This window comes from Trematomus bernacchii, unplaced genomic scaffold (genome assembly GCF_902827165.1).
Source record: "Trematomus bernacchii unplaced genomic scaffold, fTreBer1.1, whole genome shotgun sequence".
NCBI classification, from domain to species: domain Eukaryota; kingdom Metazoa; phylum Chordata; class Actinopteri; order Perciformes; family Nototheniidae; genus Trematomus; species Trematomus bernacchii.
In genome coordinates, this window is record NW_022987720.1 from 21,824,514 (window position 1) to 21,849,509 (window position 24,996).

General features: G+C 39.5%; 3 protein-coding genes across 13 annotated transcripts in view; 1 reads left to right on the forward strand and 2 right to left on the reverse strand.

Moving 5' to 3' along the window:
• Positions 1-24,996, forward strand: part of LOC117492364 (septin-9-like) — a 128,464-nt gene that overhangs the window by 32,004 nt on the left and 71,464 nt on the right. For all 4 annotated transcript variants that reach the window (XM_034142588.1, XM_034142591.1, XM_034142589.1 and 1 more), the window contains one exon: positions 723-1,547. In XM_034142588.1, coding sequence (XP_033998479.1) covers positions 723-1,547 — 825 coding nt within the window. The remainder of the gene's footprint in view (positions 1-722; positions 1,548-24,996) is intronic.
• The window catches only part of LOC117492366, a 50,185-nt gene continuing 32,861 nt past the window's right edge, over positions 7,673-24,996 (reverse strand). The window contains exons 2-5 of one of the 8 annotated variants that reach the window (XM_034142604.1): positions 20,567-20,931; positions 19,026-19,093; positions 14,881-15,012; positions 10,822-11,951 (exon numbers count right to left, since the gene is read on the reverse strand). In XM_034142604.1, the coding sequence (XP_033998495.1) occupies positions 11,165-11,951; positions 14,881-15,012; positions 19,026-19,054 (948 nt within the window). In that variant the 5' untranslated portion in view covers positions 19,055-19,093; positions 20,567-20,931 and the 3' untranslated portion in view covers positions 10,822-11,164. Of the gene's footprint in view, positions 7,923-10,821; positions 12,152-13,240; positions 13,336-14,880; positions 15,013-15,600; positions 15,769-18,033; positions 19,094-20,566; positions 20,932-24,996 lie in introns of those variants that run through there. The other 7 variants (XR_004556849.1, XM_034142606.1, XM_034142605.1 and 4 more) reach the window with 7 other exon arrangements.
• The window catches only part of LOC117492368, a 43,562-nt gene continuing 32,138 nt past the window's right edge, over positions 13,573-24,996 (reverse strand). The window contains exon 5 of the mRNA XM_034142609.1: positions 13,573-14,471. Coding sequence (XP_033998500.1) covers positions 14,181-14,471 — 291 coding nt within the window. The 3' untranslated portion in view covers positions 13,573-14,180. The remainder of the gene's footprint in view (positions 14,472-24,996) is intronic.

The window sequence follows — 24,996 nt, forward strand, 5'->3', positions numbered from 1 at the left end:
GTGTTCCTACATGTTGGTAGTTCTACTGTTACTTAAGTACATAATCTGAGTAGGCTACTTCTTCTTCCTCTGCTAACATTGCATCTTTTCGTATCGTGGTATAAATATCAGTGTTGACGCTGACTGCTTCTCATCTTCAGCTACATTGCTTTTTTCACAACACAAACATCTTTTACTTTGCTAAATCGACCAAATGCAACCGACCTTCTTTCGCTTATGTTTTTTCCACAACCTTTTGATGAAGGCAACAAGGTCCTGGTGCGGTTTGGAGTTGCTGCCATAGTGTTTTTATCCAGATTCAGAATACTTTATTCTCCATTAAATGTACATATAATGGAAATGAACCATTAGGTTTCAGTCATGGTGTGTATGTGTGTTGGAGGAGAGAATTTATTTAACAAGCTGTTATTCAGGATGGTCAGACCCGACAGAATAAAGGATTTTATGGCGTATCAAGGACTTTCTTTCTGTTCCAAAATGGGTTCATAATCTCTACACTGCCAACACTGAATAAAAAATCAGTAGCTGCTTTGTTTCAATAAAGGTCATTTGAAGTGTGTCTGCCTCAGGGCCTCATGATTTGTTTTGAATGCTAATCATAAGATGCCTTAATAATAAATACAGTAAGATATCATACAGATGCTAGTGCTGCAATTTAAGGCAGCATGTTTACGGGCTAAAATATTCTCATGTCGTCTAATCCCAAATGCTCTGTTTTCCAGCACTGAAGCGGTCGTTTGAGGTGGAGGAGACAGAGTCCTCCACAAACCCTTCGCCCCTGACTCGTCGGAACACCAATCCTCTCCGCTCGTCCGCCTCCTCCACATCCAGCCAGCGGAGCTACGACCAGAGCTTCCGTAGCACTGAATACTCCTCCCCCCGATCCTCCCCCTCTGAGACTACCAATCCACGTTCTCCAAAGACCGGCATGAGGCGCATGGAGCTATCAGGGGGTCGTAACCCTGACACAGCCTCATCCCGCCGCCCAGAAATGTCCATTGAGGTCTCCTCTAAGCAGATTGACAACTCGCCCAGTGCCGGCATCGCCCGCTTTGGCCTCAAGCGGCCTGAGGTCAGTCTCAGCAATCGGAGTATACTCCTGGACAGCTCCTCCAACTCCACCTCCACAAACAGGCGGGCTGAGATCAGCATGACACGGCAGCACGAGCCCCCCGCCCCTCCGAAGAGAACGGACTCCCAGATGTCCTCAGCCCCAATCTCGAGGATCCCCGAGCCCCCTCAGAGAAGAGTGGAGCTCCAGTCCCCAGTCACCAGCCCAATGGAGGCAGCCTCCAGGAAGCCAGAGATGCCGGTCTTCAGACAGTCAGACGGTTTGGTGCCCAGCAGTGCAGTGGAGAACAACAACAACAACCACCCGCCTCCTGCTCCTAGTGCCCCCCTGCCCTCACTGGCAGAGCCCCAGGTGGAGAGGGTGGAGAGGGTGGAGAAGGTGAAGGTGGAGAAGGTGGAGAAGGTGGAGAGGGTGGAGAGGGTGGAGAGGGTACAGTCTCCAGTCCCAGAGCCTCCAACGGCCCGACCAACAGAAAGTGAGTAGCTGCTCGGTTCAGCATATTTTCTAAATAAACTGTCGTGTATAAAACTGTTTAAAATGGAGTTGAAGGGAGCTGTTCTGCTCTAGACGGCATTTCAGACAGTTTAACCAAACCTACATCTACTGTCCTTACTTTTGATTTTCACTCACACCGTCTCGATGAGTCACTTAAGGATGCATGTATATGTTTGCAAGCACACACTTTTCCCTTTCTAAAACCATAATTTAGCTACATCAACACTCCACACTGTAATTAAGTATGACAGGCATTTCAACCTTTTTACCCAACTTTATATTTAATCAAGATACCAACCATAAAAAGCACAAGCATGTGTCTTTGTGAGCATGTCAGTCTAGACTACCTGCGAATGTAGGTCAGAGCGGGTGATGATGAGAAACCCAGGGCAGCTCCCAGTTCAGCACTTAAAAGCTTCTACAGTCAGGCAGCTGAATAACCCTGCTTACTTGAACTTGAATTAACCACTATATATAAAATCCCAGTCAATTCAGATAACCTCATGTAGATGCTTGCAGTTCATAGCATGTGTGTGTGGTTTGATTATAAACTATTTGCTGGGCAGAGTGGGTCAATCCTGCATGTTTGTCTAGAGTCAAGGCATTACCTTAGATGACCTCTGACTTAGTATTGATTTTCCTATTCCAGAGAAACCTATTCTTAGTCATTATTGTCCCCCCATACCCCTCCTTTTTTAATAACACCACTATTCTTCGCTCTGGAGCAACAACAAGGTGATCACATTTATAGCTGAATTTCCATGAATTATGTTGGATATTCCTCGTCCTCAGTGGATGAAACTTGATATATATATTAAAGTTATTCCATCTCTGTTCTTTTAGTGCCACCCTCTGGACAAACACAGCATTTTTATCTGAATTATTGGCAAGGTCCTTTTGACCAAAATTGCCAGTATGTTTATTTCATCTGCTTCTTTGTTACTGTGGGGTGTAATGAATTGCAGCCTCTAGGGCTCTTAGCAGGCCTCTAAGCTAGTCTTGTTTTCCTTTTTGGTTTAGTAGAACTCAATGTGCAAAGCTGGGAATTACGGAGCATAGGTTATGTGTCAGTGTCATCAGCATGCTTAATCTTTTCAATGTGTTCAATTACAAGTAGATTTGGTTCTGTTATGGTGGAAAAATGTGTGTGTTTACTTGTGCTGATGTGTATGCAGTGGTTTTATGCCGTTTCATTCCCCAACTTTTCCTATTAGAAGGGCTCGTCTTTGTACGGTGCATTACTGTTTGTGTGTGTATAGTGCTGTTATCTGAAGACAGCTGTGCTCATGGGTTGCTCTCACTTGTGTAGTATCCAGGCGTAGGCGTCTGGGAGGTGATACATTCCAAATCTGGAGGTCATAAAACTTTCAACATAAAAATAGAAAGCCTCCAATTTTCGACTCTGTGTTGCTCTCTATCCACTGTGCTTCCTTCGCAGACAGCTAGGGATTTACTTTCATTTCTGCCTTTTACTGAGGATATTTCTCTCCTATATTTTTCTCAATTACCATCATATTGGTGAGCCATTCAGCAAATATGCATACTAAATATCTGATGTGTGGCCTTGTGTCAGTAGAGAGGAAAATAAGCGAGGAAAACTGATAAGATTAAGTCTCAACTTCTGCCAAATCTGGCTCAGATTCCCACCTTCCAACTCAGCTGTGCACATGCAGGGAAGGGGGGGGGGGGGGGGGGAGGGCTGCTAGAAAGAAGCTTTGGAAGAAACGCAGAGCAGATAAGAGGGAGGGAAAGACTGAGAAGGAGGTTCAGCGGGCAGAAAGAAAGAGGAAGAACATTGGAGAGAAAGACATACAGCGTGCATTAAAGAGAGTTTGAGTTTTGAGTCTGCAGGGAGAAAAACAAAATGAGAGAAGCCCTCTTTAACCTCCAGCCTTTGGGAGTAAAACCTAACCGACAGACCACACAGCTCTGACGACTTGCCCAAAACTACAATTGACTTTCCATTTCCTCAACAAGTACACACGACACAGATTCAGGCCAAACACTTTTTTTTCAATTGCTTTGTATATTTAAAAGAGGAAAACTGAATGTTTTCAGGTGAAGCATCTGTTGTTTACTTTCCCTGCTTGTATCAGCTCTGTATCCGGTGGGATCCTAGCAGTGTGCTTTTGTTCTGTCCCATTTGGCCCATTGCACTGAGGGCTCATTATCAAAAGTAATTGGGATCTACCTGCCTCCTGGTGCTCTGTGCTATTTGTGTGTGTGTGATCATGTGCAATACAATTATTCAGTGTATAACCTAGGGCTGCTCGATTATGGCAAAAATCATAATCTCGATTATGGCAAAAATCATAATCTCGATTATTTGGGTCAATAATTGATATCACGATTATTAAAAACGATTATCCATTTACTTTGAAAACATCCATTTATTGAAAATAAAAATTGAACAGTATGTTTTTATTAGTTGATTACCCTGAACTTGAAGTATAATTCAACTAAAAAAAACTATAAAAAATGAATAAAAATAATTACAATTTTTTTTATAATAATAAAAAAATAATCGTTTTATTTCGATTACGTTGTTTTCGTAATCGTTGCAAGCCAAAATCGTAATTGCGATTAAAATACGATTAATTGAGCAGCCCTAGTATAAACTGAAAGTATACATACGTACATTCTTCCCTACACAAGGTTAAAAAAAAGTCTCACCCAGGGTTGTTTTTTGTGGCAGCTGTTGTAAAGTACAAGGTGCTGTAATGACAGCTCTGTCTCACTGATTTTTGTTTTTTTTGGTGGCTATAATGGCGAGCAGCTGTATTCATTCTTGGTGTGCTTCAACAGAATGTGATCCCATGTGTACAGACTGACACAAATCATTCATTCTGCACATTTCTCAACTTAGCTTCCTGTCCCATCCCGTCCCTTTTTTTTTATTACTTTGACTGTTGTGACACATAACATAGCATGTAGCATGTTGCTAAATCTATTGTTTACATCCTAAACATCAAGACCATAGAGAAAATAATGTATCCAAAGTTCTTCAGTTTTTTTTTGGAATCTAAAAACCCGTATAACTTTCTGAAGGTTTTGTTTCATATTTGATCTTGTCACGGCTGCCTGTAGCCAACACTACACATACAGCTCCATGTAGACCTTTCAACAGACATAAACAACCACTCTTTAGATGGCTGAATCATTTACTTTCAATTATAACTCTCTTTATCTGATTACCTGTTATCTTGGGACTATTCTATTTGTTAAACAGAGCAAATATTTAAACGCAGTTAAATCCATTTTCATATCGCCCCTAATATTTACTTACTTTGTTTAATAAGCTCATTATGGCCGAGCCTAGATTCTTGCCTTGATTACGAAAGGGAGATTTCTTTTGACTGGCACAACACGGCACTTTCAAGATCAGAATGTCAACATAATCCATTGCCATGCCAACATCCACCCACTTCCTCTAATTACTGACACTGAAACCGGTTTGATCTCAAGAAGTAAGATAAAAAATCCTCTGTAACTGCTCTAAAAAATAATATTAAGCACCTTGTTTTAAGGATATACACATCTTGGCCAAATGAACTTCAATGTTATCAGCTTAAGCGTATTTAGTTTTACACGGCACACGATGGCCCGTACATACAAAGAAACGATAACAACATATTTATCCACAGAAAAAAAACAAGCACTATGCACATTAATACTTCAGCTTTTCTCGATTTTGATTGTATTGTATATCATTTTTTAAAGTTTCTTTTAAGTTCTGAACTGTTGGTCAGATAAAAGAAGTTTGAAAATGTTAACAAAGGATAATCAAGTTATTTATTGTGTTTTTACATTTCCCGTGATTTTAAAATAACGGTTAGTTGCATCGCTAACTCTCATGTTTGTAACTTGTACACATATTAACTGAGATACCTGTGTTCATCATTTGAACTGTAAGCATTACTGAAAACCAGATGTGTTTCAGTTCAGTACATTTCCAAGAATGCTCCTAGAGTAAACTGAAAAGTAAACATCTTAAATGTGAAGTTTAAATTTGATGTTTACAAATGCACAATGACTTTTTTTCTGGCAGGAAAAATATGTTTTCTGCACACTACCATTGTTCCTCACACTGATCTGGTTATTGAACACATGTAGGGGAAATGATAAGAATAGATGATTATATGTCAGCATTTAGAGCCTTTTCTTCCAATCAAACAGCAGTGCCTGTTTGTGATTAACAATTGGCTCCGGACTCCATGACTCTTGAAAGGAACCTTTGATTATTATTTATTTTAAGCTGAGTCTGCAACAGTTTTTCGAGATGACTCATTATCTTCTGATCTGTTGGGTCTTGTGCTGGCCTGCTGAGTGCTATCCTAGTTTCAGCGCATTAACACAGTATTCATCTCTTCCACACCAACATAAAGGTCTTTTGATAGGCTTGCCTTGGACTTGGCTAGAAACAAGCACTTGTGCATGTCACAAGGGATGCTAAATGTCTTTCTGATAAATCCTTAAGCTGTGTGTGGGTTTGTGTTTTGCACGAGACTCGGCTGTGTATAAAAAAAAAAAAAACAGACACTCCCCTATTTTACGATTTTGAAAATCTAACTTGTGCTCATCCAGTTTCCTTAAATTCTAAAATAAAAACACTGACATTGGTCTTACTGATACATTTTAGTTTAATAAAACAACACCATTTTGAAACGTACAGAAGATGTTAAATTATTACTTCCTCATACATTATACATAAATGAAACACAATCAGAACAATCTAAATGCTCTTCATGTCTATCAAACACAGGATTAATCACCAGTGAATCATTGCTATTAGATCATACATGCTGGAACATGACCTCGTTGAATGAAAGCAGCTTTGAGCTTTATAAACACGCCAGAGCAGTGCATTATCATTTGCAATAAAAGCAGAGTCTCTTGGACTACATCCAATTTGTATCATTACAATTTACCGTTTTTTTAAGGCGTAGGCGCGGTGAACTGGGGATGTTCAGACGCATACACAACATTAAGCCAAACTTTGAAACATTGTTTTACCAATTCATTCCTCAGGTTTTTGTCTAGTTTCATATGATACCAGGACCACTGGCACTGGACTTTTGAGAGGTTAACCTGCTTGGATTATGATCCATAACTGTTAACACTGTAATCGTATACATTTTCTCCTTATTTATTCTTTGTCTTTGTTTCTAAGAGGTCAAATTTGCAAATTTGTGTATTGGGAATTCCTGATTTATTTTATTTATGTTTTGTTTCCCGAGAACTCGGATGTATGTTAAGTCAACACCATTCACAAAAAAAGTTATATAGTACAAATTACAATTAAACACAGAAGTAAAAAACAAAGCATAAAACAGAAGAACCCCTGGACATTGTGTATGTTTCCTTCTTCCCAATCAACTTTTGAATCCTGCTGACTTTGTGAGAAGCATTAGGCTTCAACACATTATATGGCAATTTATTTACCCTCTCTCATTTCAAGTGTATGCAGACATATAAAAATAAAAAGACAAATTAAAAGAACAACAACGATCATGAAGCACTTCACAAAAGCTGCACACCAATCAGTTTGTCTGTTATCTGGTGTGTAGGCGCTTTGTTGTCTGAATTGCGTTGTGTGGTTGGATTGTGGGGTAAAGGGGTGCCTTTCCTCAAGCACAGTACCTAGCAGGCCAAGGCAAGCAAGGTCACCCCATGTGTTTCTGATTTGTGCATCATCAGCGCCGCTTCCAAAGCGGTTTCTGAAATACGACAGTGACTGTTGGTTTTGTCCCACAGAAAACTCTCTGATGTGCCTCAAGAGGTTAACGGTGATCCTGTAGGTATGAGCTGGATCATATTCCCCCTGATGTTGAAAACGCTGTGGATTATGCTGTGTGATATACACTTGGTCTATCCTCCGGAAAGTTTGATATCCTGTGTTTTGCTCCCTGACACGAACTATGATCCTGTCCCTGTTTTCTCCGTCATACTCCCTTTGGGGATGCGCTACATAACGTGGAAGTGGATTGGACGTTTCCTGATGGAGATTTCCAATAGTGTAGTAATGGTATCCCCGAGGCAGTGGGTCCAGCAGCTCCTCAAAGTTGCCATAATAATGTGAACCATAATCCCCATCGTTTGGGTCAAAGGTCAGACTTATGACATTGTTATCATCAATGTTAACTGTGTTGGCAAACCAGTGGAGCAGCAGAAGACTGTGCTTGGGCACAGATTGGCCAAAGTTGATTTTCTTCAAATCACTGATTGAATTCAGCTCTCTCTGTACAGCTGACACAGAGGTCAGGGCGAGGAGCAGAGCTACACAGCACCAAGTGACTCTTCCTGATATCTTCATCATCCTGTATCAAAGTGACATGCAATTTAGATGTCCAAAGGCCTTTATGGAGTAAAAACAAGGAAATGTTTATACAAATCAGATTTATAGAAACTAATAGTGTCTGTTTATCAAATGATACAAATAGCTATTCAGGGTAATACAACATTTAAAAATGGTAAGACATTCTAGTCAGAAATTATCAGAAGATTGTCTGGATCTTTTTTGATGAAATGCAGAAAATGTTTTTATCAAATAAAACCTAAATTAGGTCCCACCGGCATTATTGTACGAGTTTTGTCAACAAATGTTTTAAAACAAAAAATAACATGAATTTGATTATTATACTTTGGATCTTTCTGTCCTAAAATGGTCCGGCAGCCAATGTCAACCCCCAATTACCATCATTATGGAGCCATTTTCAAGTATGTGATTTTTTTTATACGATATCATACATTACAACCCTAAAAGACCCCTAAACAAAAGTGAGAGTTTTAATAGGTATTTCTTAAGAATGACACTGTGTAGAAACATCCTGTGTCATTTAGAAAATTGCAGAAAAATAAAAGTGATGTCTTCATATTGAGCAAAAATGTATTTTTAGGTTGGATGAGTTTATTTTCGGGCTTCAGCAGCCTGAGTTCATCAAATCAAACGAGTACCAAGTTACACTCTATCTAGTAGACTGTTTTAATACACAGCGTTTCCTTGTTGAGCTGCGGTGGAGGGATAGTAACACGAAGAGGAGAGAAAACTCAAAAACAAACGTGGATTCAAAGGCTTCACCAATCCAAAGTTAAAGTACATAAAAACTACTGATTAGAAAATAAGAGAGCTCACCTGCGTTAGTTTGCTGTCAAGTATCAGATCTCCGAGTGTAGATGAAACTCTTTCTAGGTGAAGTTTTTTTCTGTAAATGAAACCTGCAAAACAAATGTTGCTGCAACTTGCTGGTGGTTCCAGGAAGTAGACTTTGATCACACAGCCATTTGGATGAAACGTCCTTCTGTTTTCAAGATAAGAGGAAGAGTCCTCCCTTTCATCCTGTAATTGGGGTTTAACAGTTATGTGCCGTACAGTAAGATTATTTATTTCTACAGTTTTTAGAGGACAGACACTGTAAGATTCTGTTTCTCGATCATGTTAATGAGCGGGTTTATGGTGCAAACTATCCTGTGGCAGTGAGTGTGTCCTTTTAGATTTGTAATAGTGCCAGACTTTGAGCTTTTAATTTTTATTTTCACATGTTTTTTTAATTATTGTTTATATATGGATTGACATTATACAGGAGGTGTGTCCCTAGACCTCCTCTGCCCCTGAACATACAGACGAGAACAAAACAGACAACTTCAGATACACAGACTGTTGTTTCTATAAAAGGTCACTGTTCAAAGTTTGCTCTCAACTTATAACTTTCTTCTTAAATACATGAGTGTCAATATCTGTGTTGCAACTCTTGATCACTAAATGTGAGGAATGTATAGCTGAAAGTGTCCTCAAATACCACTGTGGGAATTGGCTGCTTTTGTTGACATGCCCGGGAAAAGTCTTTATTTGACTCTCTGGGAGATAAAGACAGAAACATAGTGGCAATAGCAGCTTTTGTTATATATGCTTTCAAAGAGAACAAACCAGATGATTCAGAATGCAGCTTCAAATGTATCTCACTTGTGCTCATGCAGTTTCCTTAAAGTTGAAATAAAAAGCTGACATCAGTCTGACTGATAAAATACACTTTAATTAACAAACACACACAATTTCCAACATAACAGAAAGTAAAAAAGCACTAAATGGAATGCGTTCATGTCAGTGACGGCTGTCCTCAAATGACCTTAGAGCCATTCACAGTTTCATTTTTTAATAAGTGACATTGTATTCTATTCATCTGTATCAGACATTGTAAAAATCATCAGTTAATCATTGCTATTGGATTATTAATGCTGAACCCTAGAGCTTTATGACCGTGCCAAAGCAGTGCGTTATAATATGCAATAAAAGCCAATGTGTTCAGTTCAAATTATAAAGAAAAACCCTGCTGTTATTTACAAACTGTATTTATGAATACATTGAGATATTAAGTTCTAAAGACGCTCAGCCTTTCATAACGCACAGTTTGAGATTTGAAGATTAAAGAATTTCACTTTTCATTCAAAGCATGTTATACCAAAACAACATTCACCAAAAAGATTAAATAGTACACAAAGGAAATCAAAAGTATGGAGACGAAACAAGACATACATCAGAACAACCCTTGCAGGATGTTCAGGTGTTAAACAATATCTTTACACTCCCTGTTTTAATGTTATCTTTGTTTCTAAATGCACTCAAAATGCAGAAATAAACAAATTAAATACAAAAAAAATGCAGAGCCCCAATCAATTGGTCTGTTTTCTGGTTTGTAGTTCTTTTTAAAAAAAAAAACAGTGTTTGTGAGGTGGAAATCATCAGTGTTTTTCAGAGCAGTCTCTTATGGTGCGTTCACACCGTACGCGATGCGAATATTCGCTTCGCTTTAAACGCTCGAGTTTTACCGCGGCTGTCAGCTGTGTTTACTCGCATCATTCAAACAAGACTCGCTGGCCAGGGGGCTACAACTACAACACAATGAACATATTTGACCGTGATTGAATTGTAATACACGTTTCAAAATGATGCCGAAGTAACAACATACTGATACCGGTTAGTAAAAACCATGAATTAATGCTTTGATAAGTCTGCAGACAAGACGGCAGGGGAAAAACCTTTTAAAATGCGTGTTTTCTGAATGGAGATCGGATCGATCGGGCTAAGCTAACGTTTCATATGCTCCGTCCACACTCACAACAACGGCCTACAGACATAAATAAACCAGCGACTGTATTCACCATGACACAGAGACTCTGTGGTTTGTACTTGTTTAACTTTTGTCTAGTTTCTGAAAAGATATGAGGAGCTGTGAGCTCTGAGTGCTAACAACTAAGGGCTGATGTTTTGGTTTTCTGGTTCAACGTCAGTGACCGCAGGCTGAGATCCTCACCGCTGATTGGCTACCGCGAGATCGCGTCACGCAAATTTGACGCTCGAGTTGAAAAAATGTAACTCGAGCGGTTTTCGCGGCCCCCTTCAATCGCCTCAATTACGCCGCGGCATTTGCGTCAACCGCGTCATTTGCGCCGTCGGGGCGAATTCGCGTCTGTCCGCATCGCTGCATTGACTTTACATGTAATCGTGCCGCCCCCAAAAATCGCATCGGGTGTGAACGCACCATTAAATACAAAAGTGGGTTTTGGTTTTCTTCCCAGGAGCCCTCAAGATACATTTTTGTATCATTTTTTTATAACAACAAAATAAATAATTATACCCAATACAATTAAACAACAGATTATACAGGATTTATAGGTGTTGCAACAGTCTGATTCTGTGTTTACCGGTCGCCTGCTGGCTACACGGTCCTCATAATCGCCCATATTCACTACAACATGACCCTGGTTTTGGACATTTCTAGGAACATTGTGCTGTCTCTCATTTCTAGGATTTCTTCTGTTTTCAGGGCTGTTGTTTTGTTGCTTAGAGGACTGCTTTTCCTGGATCACAATATACAGCAGCAGTCCAAGGCAAGCAAGGTGACCCCATGTGTTTCTGATTTGTTCATCATCAGCGCTGCTTCCAAAGCGGTTTCTGAGATGCGACAGTTGGTTTTGTCCCACAGCAAACTCTCTGATCTCTCTCAGGAGGTTCGTGGTGATGCTGTATGTATGATCTGGATCATAAGGTGTCCCCTGATTTTCAGAAGTGTCATAATGCTGTGTGATATACACTTCGTCTATCGTCTGGTAAGCTTGCCCTCGGTTTTGCTCCCTGACTCGAACTATGATCCTGTCCCTGTTTTGTCCTTCATAATCGGTTCTGGGATGTGCTACATACGCTGGAAGTGGATTGGACGTTTCCTGATGGAGATTTCCAATCGTGTAGTAATGGTATTGATTTCCTTGAGGCAGTGGGTCCAGCAGATCCTCATAGTTGCCATAATGGTGTGAGCCATAATCTCCACTGTTTGGGTCAAAGGTCAGCTGTATAATATCGTTGTTGTCGATGTCGATCTCGTTGGCAAACCAGTGGAGCAGCAGAAGACTGTGCTTGGGCACAGATTTGCCGAAGTTGATTATCTTCAAACCATTGATTGATTTGAGCGTCTTCTGTACAGCTGACACAGAGGTCAGGGCGAGGAGCAGAGCTACACAGCACCAAGTGACTCTTCCTGATATCTTCATCATCCTGGGTCCACTTGACTCTCAATTAAGATGTCCAAAGCCCTTTTGTGAGGTAGAAATATAGAGTTCAGAAAGTTTATAAAAACAGATTCATTTAATGTGTTTTTACTTAATGATACAAAAATGTATTGAGGGTATTACAATGTTTTAAGAATTAAAATATATTGTAGTCACAAAATGACTTCTTGGTGAAAAGCAAAAAGTGTGATTTCCTTGCTCTGCAGGAGTGCCACTCTTCAACCCCGTCGACATTACATAGGCCCGTATTAATTGGACTACAACATTGTTTTTATATCATCCTTTCTTTTCTATAGTAGACGGCACACATAATAAATCTGAACATTTGAAATAATTTCATTGGAAATGTTAAACATTTGTATTTACTTGCCAAATCATGGAATCAGTTGTATATTTTCTGAGCCCTATATACAGTATAGGTTACTTTTCATTATTCATTCAAAAATATTTATGAAAAAAAGAATTAACCTAAAGTGGGAGACATTTTGACAAGCTGCATCATGTAATCCTCAATTTAAAAAAAACATATAGTACATTGTTTGAAAATAATAATTTAGTAGTAAATAAAAACATTGTAAATAATCTCCTCATAACGGCATGAACAACGTACATTTGCAGTTTTAATCTGAGTTTTAGTCACCTTGAAACCCTATTGTTCACTGCGTCATTTAACATCCAATCTGTACTTTCTCAAAGCATACATGCCATTGTAACAAGATATGCATCAAATGGTTATTATGGTTCGATCGGTCAAGTAAACATTCAAACTGTTTATTCTTGTTGTTATCCCTTCTGCTCATACTGACCAATAGGCATTACGAGGGCATCCACAGTCTTATTGAGCAAAACATTTATGTTTAAGTTCTCTGAGTTTATTTTGAGGCTTCAGCAGCCTGAGTTCATCAAATCAAACGAGTACCAAGTTACACTCTATCTAGTAGACTGTTTTAATACACAGCGTTTCCTTGTTGAGCTGCGGTGGAGGGATAGTAACACGAAGAGGAGAGAAAACTCAAATACAAAGCTGGAATCAAAAGCTTCTTCCAAACATGTGAAATAGTGCCAAAGTAAATAATAAAAACAAAGTAGTGATCAGAAAATAGGAGAGCTCACCTCTGTTAGTCTGCTGCTGTCGAGTGTCAGATCTGTGTGTGTGTGTGTATATAGAGGAAACTCTTGCTAGGTTTCAGTTTCCCCGTACATAAAACTGGCAAAACAAGTGCTGCTGGTGGTCACAGGAAGTTTGATCATACAAGTGAACAAAACATTTTGATTTCAAGATATAAAAAGTAGTCTTCAGAAATGCAAAAAGCAAAGGATAAAATATGTACAGCAAAGATAACAAATCTGATCTTCCAGAATATAATGTTAAAGGTTTCTTTATTATTTTGCACATCTAAATTGTGCTCAGTTCCCTAAAACCTCAAATGAAAAGCTGACACCAGTCTTACTGACACATTACAATTTAATAAACACACACAATTTATGACATTACAGGAAGTATAAAAAGTTAAATGCATCCATGTCAGTGACGGCTGTCCTTTGCAGACCGTACAGTCATTCACCGATCTGTTTGGTTTATCAATCAGTGCTGCTTGAATTCTCTTCATCTGTCTCACACACAGGAGGAATCCTCAGTGAATCATAGCTATTACATTATACATGCTGGAGCAAAACTGAAGCCTGCAGCTTCATGACTGCACCAAAGCAGTGCATTATTACAAAAACAGCAAAAGCCAATGTGCACATTTCAAATAGAAGAAGAAGAAGCCCTACTGTTATTCAGAACCTGTCATTTTTTATAAATGTAACTTTGAAGCTCAAAAGATCGAGGATTTTAAGTATTTGGCCTTTAAGCCTTTATCTCAAATATAAACTAACACCACTCACAAAAAAGGTTATATAATACAAATTAAAATGTAAAACAAAGCATAAAACAGAAGAACCCCTGGACATTGTGTGTTTCCTTCTTCCCATCAACTTTTGAATCCTGCTGACTTTGTGAGAAACATTAGGCTTAAACACATTATATGGCAATTTCTCTCATTTCAAATTATCTCCTTGCTGCAGAAATTGCCAAAATAAAAAGACCAATTAAAACAACAACAAACATGCAGCACTTCACAAAAGCTGCACACCAACTAGTTTGTCTGTTATCTGGCGTGTAGGCGCTTTGTTGTCTGGATTGCGTTGTGTAGTTGGATTGTGGGGTAAAGGGGTGCCTTTCCCCGAGCACAATATACAGCAGCAGGCCAAGGCAAGCAAGCTGACCCCATGCAGTTTCGATGTCGAAATCATCAGCGCTGCTTCCAAAGCGGTTTCTGAGATACGACAGTGGCTGTTGGTTTGGTCCCACAGAAAACTCTCTGATCTCTCTCAGGAGGTTAGTGGTGATGCTGTAGGTATGATCTGGATCATATTCCGCATGATTCGGAATATGCTGTGTGATATACACTTGGTCTATCCTCCGAAAAACTTGCCATCCAGTGTTTTGCTCCCTGACACGAACTATGATCCTGTCCCTGTTTTCTCCATCATACTGCCTCGAAGGACGGACAACATAAGGTGGAAGTTGCATGGATTGGTCTTGACTGAGACTGCCAATAGTGTAGTACCTGTATTGATTTCCCCGAGTCAGTTGGTCCAGCAGCCCCTCATAGTTGCCATAATGATGTGAGCCATAAGCTCTACTGTTTGGATCAAAGGTCAGACTTATGACATTGTTCTCATCAATGTTAACTGTGTTGGCAAACCAGTGGAGCAGCAGAAGACTGTGCTTGGGCACAGATTGGCCGAAGTTGATTTTCTTCAAATCATTGATTGAATTCAGCTCTCTCTGTACAGCTGACACAGAGGTCAGGGCGAGGAGCAGAGCTACACAGCACCAAGTGAGTCTTCCTGATATCTTCATCATCCTGTATGGACAAGAAATGCAATTTAGATAACCAAAGGCTTTGAAGTAGAAATAAGAGAAAGTTCTATAAGCTACAACAAGTGTGATATCCTATTGACAGATTGTCTTGCCTTAGTCATATTTATCCCTAATTGTAAGAATTCATCCTCAGAAAGTGAACAGTAGTGGCTACAGGGTGGACATATTGCTAATTTATCATTTGTAAAGGAACGTTTTTAATTACCTCTTTTTAAATATTAGAAGCCACACAGTAAATCTGAAAAATATGTTTCATTCAATTTATTTCTACTTTCTGAAAGCACGCATATGTAACTAGAAACACATCAACTTATTATTATCATGATTTGATCAGTCAGGTGAACATTGAAAGATGTTTTTCTTGTTTAATACACCTCCTATAAAGTTACAGTTCATTTGTGTCAGCGTGTCCTTGTTGAGCTGCGGTGGAGAGATAGTAACACAAAGAGAAGAGAACACTCAAAAGCAAACGTGGATTCAAAAGCTTCACCAATCCAAAGTACATAATAAAAACTACTGATTAGAAAATAAGAGAGCTCACCTGCCTTAGTCTGCTGCTGTCAAGTATCAGATCTCTGACTGTGTGCGAGTGTAGATGAAACTCTTTCTAGGTGAAGTTTTTTTCTGTAAATGAAACCTGCAAAACAAGGGTTGCTGCAACTTGCTGGTGGTTCCAGGAAGTTTGATCACACAGCTGTTTGCATGAAACGTCCTTCTGTTTTCAAGATAAGAGGAAGAGTCCTCCCTTTCATCCTGTAATTGGGGTTTAACAGTTATGTGCCGTACAGTAGGATTATTTATTTCTACAGTTTTTAGAGCACATATTCTGTAAGATTCTGTTTCTCGATCATGTTAATGAGCGGGTTTATGGTGCAAACTATCCTGTGGCAGTGAGTGTGTCCTTTTAGTTTTGTAATAGTGCCAGACTTTGAGCTTTTTATTTTTATTTTCACATGTTTTTTTAATTATTATTGTTTATATATGAATTGGCATTATACAGGTGTGTCCCTAGACCTCCTCTGCCCCTGAACATACAGTCGATACAGACGAGAACAAAACAGACAACTTCAGATAGAACAGATACACAGACTGTTGTTTCTCTAAAAGTTCACTGTTCAAAGTTTGCTCTCAACTTATAACTTTCTTCTTAAATACATGACATGAGTGTCAATATCTGTGTTGCAACTCTTGATCACTAAATGTGAGGAATCTATAGCTGAAAGTGTCGTCAAATACCACTGTGGGAATTGGCTGCTTTTGTTGACATGCCCGGGAAAAGTCTTTATTTGACTCTCTGGGAGATAAAGACAGAAACATTCTGGCAATAGCAGCTCTTGTTATATATGCTTTCAAAGAGAACAAACCAGATGATTCAGAATGCAGCTTCAAATGTATCTCACTTGTGCTCATGCAGTTTCCTTAAAGTTGAAATAAAAAGCTGACATCAGTCTGACTGATAAAATACACTTTAATAAACAAACACATACAATTTCCAACATAACAGAAAGTAAAAAAAGCACTAAATGGAATGCGTTCATGTCAGTGACGGCTGTCCTCAAATGACCTTAGAGCCATTCACAGTTTCATTTTTTAATAAGTGACATTGTATTCTATTCATCTGTATCAGACATTGTAAAGATCATCAGTTAATCATTGCTATTGGATTATTAATGCTGAACCCTAGAGCTTTATGACCGTGCCAAAGCAGTGCGATATAATGTGAAATAAAAGAAAAAAACCCTGCTGTTATTTACAAACTATATTTATGAATAAATGGAGCTATTAAGTTCTAAAGACTCTCAGCCTTTCATAACGCACAGTTTGAGATTTGAAGATTAAAGAATTTCACTTTTCATTCAAAGCATGTTATACCAAAACAACATTCACCAAAAAGATTAAATAGTACACAAAGGAAATCAAAAGTATGAAGACGAAACAAGACATACATCAGAACAACCCTTGCAGGATGTTCAGGTGTTGAACAATATCTTTACACTCCCTGTTTTAATGTTATCTTTGTTTCTAAATGCACTCAAAATGCAGAAATAAACAAATTAAATACAAAAAAAATGCAGAGCCCCAATCAATTTGTCTGTTTTCTGGTTTGTTTTAATACTGTTTGTGAGGTGGAAATCATCAGTGTTGCTTTCAGAGCAGTCTCTTATGGTGCGTTCACACCGTACGCGATGCGAATATTCGCTTCGCTTTAAACGCTCGAGTTTCACCGCGGCTGTCAGCTGTGTTTACTCGCATCATTCAAACAAGACTCGCTGGCCAGGGAGCTACAACTACAACACAATGAACATATTTGACCGTGATTGAATTGTAATACACGTTTCAAAATGATGCCGAAGTAACAACATACTGATACCGGTTAGTAAAAACCATGAATTAATGCTTTGATAAGTCTGCAGACAAGACGGCAGGCGAAAAACCTTTTAAAATGCGTGTTTTCTGAATGGAGATCGGATCGATCGGGCTAAGCTAACGTTTCATATGCTCCGTCCACACTCACAACGGCCTACAGACATAAATAAACCAGCGACTGTATTCACCATGACACAGAGACTCTGTGGTTTGTACTTGTTTAACTTTTGTCTAGTTTCTGAAAAGATATGAGGAGCTGTGAGCTCTGAGTGCTAACAACTAAGGGCTGATGTTTTGGTTTTCTGGTTCAACGTCAGTGACCGCAGGCTGAGATCCTCACCGCTGATTGGCTACCGCGAGATCGCGTCACGCAAATTTGACGCTCGAGTTGAAAATGTTTAACTCGAGCGGTTTTCGCGGCCCCCTTCAATCGCCTCAATCAAGCTGCGGCATTCGCGTCAACCTCGTCATTTGCGCCGTCGGAGCGAATTCGCGTCTGTCCACATCGCTGCATTGACTTTACATGTAATCACGCCGCCCCCAAGCATCGCATCGGGTGTGAACGCACCATTAAATACAAAAGTGGGTTTTGGTTTTCTTCCCAGGAGCCCTCAAGATACATTTTTGTATCATTTTTTTATAACAAAAAAATAAATAATTATACCCGATACAATTAAAGTTATGCAGGAAAAACAACAAAAACAACAGATTATACAGGATTTATAGGTGTTGCAACAGTCTGATTCTGTGTTTACCGGTCGCCTGCTGGCTACACGGTCCTCATAATCGCCCATATTCACTACAACATGACCCTGGTTTTGGACATTTCTAGGAACATTGTGCTGTCTCTCATTTCTAGGAACATTGTGCTCTCTCTTATTACTAGGATTTCTTCTGTTTTTTGGTCGGTTGTTTTGTTGCTTAGAGGACTGCTTTTCCTGGATCACAATATACAGCAGCAGTCCAAGGCAAGCAAGGTGACCCCATGTGTTTCTGATTTGTTCATCATCAGCGCTGCTTCCAAAGCGGTTTCTGAGATGCGACAGTTGGTTTTGTCCCACAGCAAACTCTCTGATCTGTCTCAGGAGGTTAGGGGTGATGCTGTATGTATGATCTGGATCATAAGGTGTCCCCTGATTTTCAGAAGTGTCATAATGCTGTGTGATATACACTTCGTCTATCGTCCGGTAAGCTTGCCCTCGGTTTTGCTCCCTGACTCGAACTATGATCCTGTCCCTGTTTTGTCCTTCATAATCCGTTCCGGGATGCACTACATACGCTGGAAGTGGATTGGACGTTCCCTGATGGAGATTTCCAATCGTGTAGTAATGGTATTGATTTCCTTGAGGCAGTGGGTCCAGCAGATCCTCATAGTTGCCATAATGGTGTGAGCCATAATCTCCACTGTTTGGGTCAAAGCTCAGCTGTATAATATCGTTGTTGTCGATGTCGATCTCGTTGGCAAACCAGTGGAGCAGCAGAAGACTGTGCTTGGGCACAGATTGGCCGAAGTTGATTTTCTTCAAACCATTGATTGATTTGAGCGTCTTCTGTACAGCTGACACAGAGGTCAGGGCGAGGAGCAGAGCTACACAGCACCAAGTGACTCCTCCTGATATCTTCATCATCCTGCGTCCACTTGACCCTCAATTAAGATGTCCAAAGTCCTTTTGTGAGGTAGAAATATAGAGTTCAGAAAGTTTATAAAAACAGATTCATTTGTGGTGTTTTTACTTAAAGGTAGGGTAGGTACGTTTGAGAAACCGGCTCGAGATACACTTTTTGTTATATTCCATGGAATGCTCTTAACATCCCGATAGCAATGAATATCTTAAGTGCTTTGACAAAAAATCCATAAAAAAATTTCATCTGTGGAAGCCGTAGTACTGTAAAAAGCACGACCAATCATTTTAGCCAGCCCGGCTAAAATAACTGGATGGCCTACCTGCCTGTCAGCCTTCCATCTGTGCACAAACTTATCTCGTGCCCTCATTGGTCATGTGCGCGTTCGTGTGTGTTGGAGGAGGGGCTCTGTAAGGAAGTGGCAGATTTTCTCCGGTTGTGTATTTTCAAATTCTAGCGATCTCGAGCCGGTTTCTCAAACTTACCTACCCTACCTTTAATGATACAAAAATGTATTGAGGGTATTACAATGTTTTAAGAATTAAAAGATATTGTAGTCACAAAATGACTTCTTGGTGAAAAGCAAAAAGTGTGATTTCCTTGCTCTGGAGTTTCACTCTTCAACCCTGTCGGCATTACATAGGCCCGTATTAATTGGACTACAACATTGTTTTTATATCATCTTTCTTTTCTATAGTAGACGGCACACATAATAAATTTGAACATTTGAAATAATTTCATTGGAAATGTTAAACATTTGTATTTACTTGCCAAATCATGGAATCAGTTGTATATTTTCTGAGCCCTATATACAGTATAGGTTACTTTTCATTATTCATTCAAAAATATTTATAAAAAAATTATTAACCTAAAGTGGGAGACATTTTGACAAGCTGCATCATGTAATCCTCAATTTAAAAAAAACATATAGTACATTGTTTGAAAATAATAATTTAGTAGTAAATAAAAACATTGTAAATAATCTCCTCATAACGGCATAAACAACGTACATTTGCAGTTTTAATCTGAGTTTTAGTCACCTTGTAAACCCTATTGTTCACTGCGTCATTTAACAGCCAATCTGTACTTTCTCAAAGCATACATGCCATTGTAACAAGATATGCATCAAATGGTTATTAGCATGGTTGGATCAGTCAAGTAAACATTCAAACTGTTTTTTCTTGTTGTTATCCCTTCTGCTCATACTGACCAATAGGCATTACGAGGGCATCCACAGTCTTATTGAGCAAAACATTTATGTTTAAGTTCTCTGAGTTTATTTTTGGGCTTCAGCAGCCTGAGTTCATCAAATCAAGAGAGTACCAAGTTACACTACATCTAGTAGACTGTTTTAATACACAGCGTTTCCTTGTTGAGCTGCGGTGGAGGGATAGTAACACGAAGAGGAGAGAAAACTCAAATGCAAAGCTAGAATCAAAGGCTTCTTCCAAACATGTGAAATAGTGCCAAAGTAAATAATAAAAACAAAGTAGTGATCAGAAAAAAGGAGAGCTCACCTCTGTTAGTCTGCTGCTGTCGAGTGTTAGATCTGTGTCTGTGTGTGTGTGTGTGTGTATATAGAGGAAACTCTTGCTAGGTTTCAGTTTCCCCGTACATAAAACTGGCAAAACAAGTGTTGCTGGTGGTAACAAGAAGTTTGATCATACAGGTGTTTGAAAAAACCTTCTGATTTCAAAATATGAAAAGTAGTCTTCAGAAATGCAAAAAGCAAAGGATAAAATATGTACAGCAGCATTTTGTCGCTTGTGATGCTAAAGATAACAAATCTGATCTTCCAGAATATAATGTTAAAGGTTTCTTTATTATTTTGCACATCTAAATTGTCCTCAGTTCCCTAAAACCTCAAATGAAAAGCTGACAGCTGCTTGAATTCTCTTCATCTGTCTCACATACAGGAGGAATCCTCAGTGAATCATAGCTATTACATTATACATGCTGGAGCAACACTGAAGCCTGCTGCTTCATGACTGCGCCAAAGCAGTGCATTATTACAAAAACAGCAAAAGCCAATGTGCACATTTCAAATAGAAGAAGAAGAAGCCCTACTGTTATTCAGAACCTGTCATTTTTAATAAATGTAACTTTGAAGCTCAAAAGATCGAAGATTTTAAGTATTTGGCCTGTCATCTAAAGCAGGGGTTCCCAACCTTTATTGTGCCAAGGACCGGTAGATACATTAAAAGAAAATCGCGGACCGGTTGTCAATTTTAACTGATTTTAATATTTACTCACCACCAGCAGGTAGCAACAGAGGCTAATTGTATGTAACAGCCTGAACAAATACTAGAACAATATGCATCCAAAACATATTAACAAAGTTTAAAAAAGAACCAGTGTTGTTTTTTGGTTTTTCGGAAAACCAAAAAACCGACGTTATTCAGTTTTGTTTGTATGATTTACGGATAATCCAGTGAATGCTGGGAAAACGAGGAGAAGGTGCATTATGAAGGGTGTGTGTGTGTGTGTGTGTGTGTGTGTGTGTGTGTGTGTGTGTGTGTGTGTGTGTGTGTGTGTGGTGTGTGTGTGTGTGTGTGTGTGTGTGTGTGTGTGTGTGTGTGTGTGTGTGTGTGTGTGTGTGTGTGTGTGTGTGTGTGTGTGTGTGTGTGTGTGTGTGTGTGTGTGTGTGTGTGTGTGTGTGTGTGTGTGTGGTGTGTGTGTGTGTGTGTGTGTGTGGTGTGTGTGTGTGTGTGTGTGTGTGTGTGTGTGTGTGTGTGTGTGTGTGTGTGTGTGTGTGTGTGTGTGTGTGTCACTGGCATTTGTTTTCAGAAGATATTATGATAGTGTCGTTCGTTCCGGTGCACTCCCGACAGTTTAGCACTACATCGAGATTAAGATTAAACTAAATTATTTTGGGAACAGCCGCATATATGCCGGTGTCGGACAGACACACCGAACACACAGAGCTGAGCTGAGCAGAGCACATACACACACATGCGCCTTGGTGACTGACTGGACATCTCCTTCATAAAACTAATAAAAGGGGGAGTAATCGGGCAGTTCGATGTGTGTAGATGTGTGTGTGGTTAACACGTAGCAGCCTGCAGTCACTCTTAAACTGTTCTGGTTAAATTAAACACAGCGAAGGCGGTGCGTAAAAAGGCACAGCTCTTTACCGAGTACGTCCCGCTGCCTCCTGATGCTGCAGCCAAATCATGAAGTGAAGGAGGGTTTCCTTCTATAAAACAGCTGCGGGCAGCAGATACCGTGAGAGTCCCGGACATTAATTCATAGATCAAGGCAGACTGGTTTACTCTCCTGTTTTGCCAATCCGGTGCTTAAAGAAATAGCTCCCTCTACACCCCTGGCCGACATGTCCTTAAAATGAAGTCCGAGTTTGAAATATATCTCAAATAATGTATGCACCACCATTTCCCCACATAAACATAACAGTCTGCAATCAAACGGTTGTCTCCTGTGCGCTCCTCTTCCTACTTGGCACACCGGTAACATGCTTGTGCGCACAAGAGGCTGAGACCTTAGGCTGAGCCGCCGAATCCCTCGGAACATCATAAAAGCCATTTTCAACGGTTTTCTGGTGAAAGATTAACAAGCTACTGGATGAAATAATATGACTGGTGGCATAGGTGCGAAAATTAAACACTTTTTGAAAAAAATATTATGATAAAATATTTTTATATATTTATAATTCTGAAAATATTACGATAAACTCACAGCTATTTCGCGGCCCGGCAGTAACACCTCCGCGGCCCGGTACCGGTCCGCGGACCGGGGGTTGGGAACCCCTGATCTAAAGCATGTCATACAAAGCCTTTATCTCAAATATAAACTAACACCATTCACAGAAAAAGTTATATAATATAAACTAGAAAATGCATTTCCTGCAGAAAATGCGTGCGAATGCTGTAAACTGTGAACATTTGTGGCTGAATTTAGCTGAAAATGCAGAAAAAGCTGAATATGTTATTAGCTGAATGGTAGCTGCTTTTAGCTACAAAAATGCAGAAAAAGCTTAATATTTAAAAGAAAAGGTTTAAAAAAAGGTATAAACAACATGTATAGCCTTGATGTCCTGAAATAGCTGAATAATGTAATAGTTGAATGGTTTCTGCAGCTGAAAATAGGCTGAAGTAGTTAAATATCAGATGTAAGTAGTAGTGAATGAATTTGTATTAAAAAGAGAAAAGAAAGGCTTGGGAAAGCAGAATATTCGCACAGCATTCGCACTAACTAGAGAATGCAATTCCTGAAGAAATTGCTAGTGGGAATGCTTTATGCTGAAAAGTAATGTGTAAGAAGAAAGTGAAGAATTTAGATTGAAATGATACATGAACACTGGGGGCTTGGATGTGTGATGAGAGAAGAAAAGAAAGTAAAAAGGCTTGGAAAAGCAGCAGAATATTTGAACTGCAAACCTTTGAACGTGAATTATCTGTCTCCATGCCAACGGCATTTGAAGAAATCTCAAAACTGTCCCGTAGATGTCTTCACTGCTGGACTGTTAGCACACATGTGAAGTTTGAGCACTTTTAGAACATTTTCATAGGAGTTATAGTGACATCGTCTTTTATGGCGAGGGATGCGTTTCCATGGAAACGGCATATGGTGAGATTTCAGATTTGGCGTAGAGCTGTTGAGGCATGGCCCGGTGATATACAAGTGAAGATTGGGGGATGATCGGACCGTGTCCATTGGACTTACAGCGACATCGTGCTTCATGGCGAGTGGTCTGTCGCCATGGCAACGGCATTTGAAGAAATCTCAAAACTGTCCCTTAGATGTCTTCACGGCTGGACTGTTAGCACACATGTGAAGTTTTAGCACGTTTTGAACATTTTCATAGGAGTTATTGCGGCATCGTCTTTCATGGCGAGGGATGCGTTTCCATGGAAACGGCATATGGTGAGATCTCAGATTTGGCGTAGAGCTGTTGAGGCATGGACCGGTGATATACAAGTGAAGATTGGGGGACGATCGGACCGTGTCCATTGGACTTACAGCGACATCGTGCTTCATGGCGAGCATTGTGTTGCCATGGCAACGGCATTTGAAGAAATCTCAAAACTGTCTCGTAGATGTCTTCACGGCTGGACTGTTAGCACTGTTGTTTGTCATTTTTCAAGCTACGAGAGGTTTTCCTCCGTTTTTCATGAAAAAATATGTCTGAGGAGTGTAGGGTTTGGGAATTATGGCAAGTTTAAAACATTTTTGGGGGGAGAATTTGAAGAACAGCTGCACTCTGTTTTGAGATCAAAGCACTCTAGACTTAACGAGCTGCTCCATCCACACTAATGTTAAAATCTGAAGAAAGCCTCTTTACCAAGCTCCAAACAAAGTTAATTATCTCAAAAAGTGTAAAAGATATCAAAAATTAAAATCAAGTTGGAATAGCTGAAGGTCTTGTGATCATTTGAAAGTTGGAATGAAGTGTCTAGCTGAAAGTATGTGGAAGGAGAAGCATTTGGCGCAAAGTGTAGGAAAAGAGGATTTGAAGGCATCTCCCATTGACTTCAATGTTAAAAAAAAGAGTTTAAAAAGCTGAATATTTCAAAAAGTATAGCATATTTTTAAAAAGTTGAAGGTTCCCCATCGATTCCTGAACAGGCTGAATAGTTTGATATTTGAATGGTTTCTGTAGCTGAAAGTAAGCTGAAGTTATGGAGAGCCAAAATATTGGTGAAATAATAATAAGGGGAAGAATAAAGAATTGAAGTACTATAGTGGAATGCTGTGGCTCAGCATTCGCACTAATAATAATAAGGGGAAGAATAAAGATTTGAAGTACTATAGTGGAATGCTGTAAACAGCATTCGCACTAATAATTGAATTGGGCAATTTTTCATCCAATTTATTTCTACTTTCTGAAAGCAAGCATATGTTACTAGAAACGCATCAACTTATTATTATCATGATTTGATCAGTCAGGTGAACATTGAAAGATGTTTTTCTTGTTTAAAGGTCCCATGTC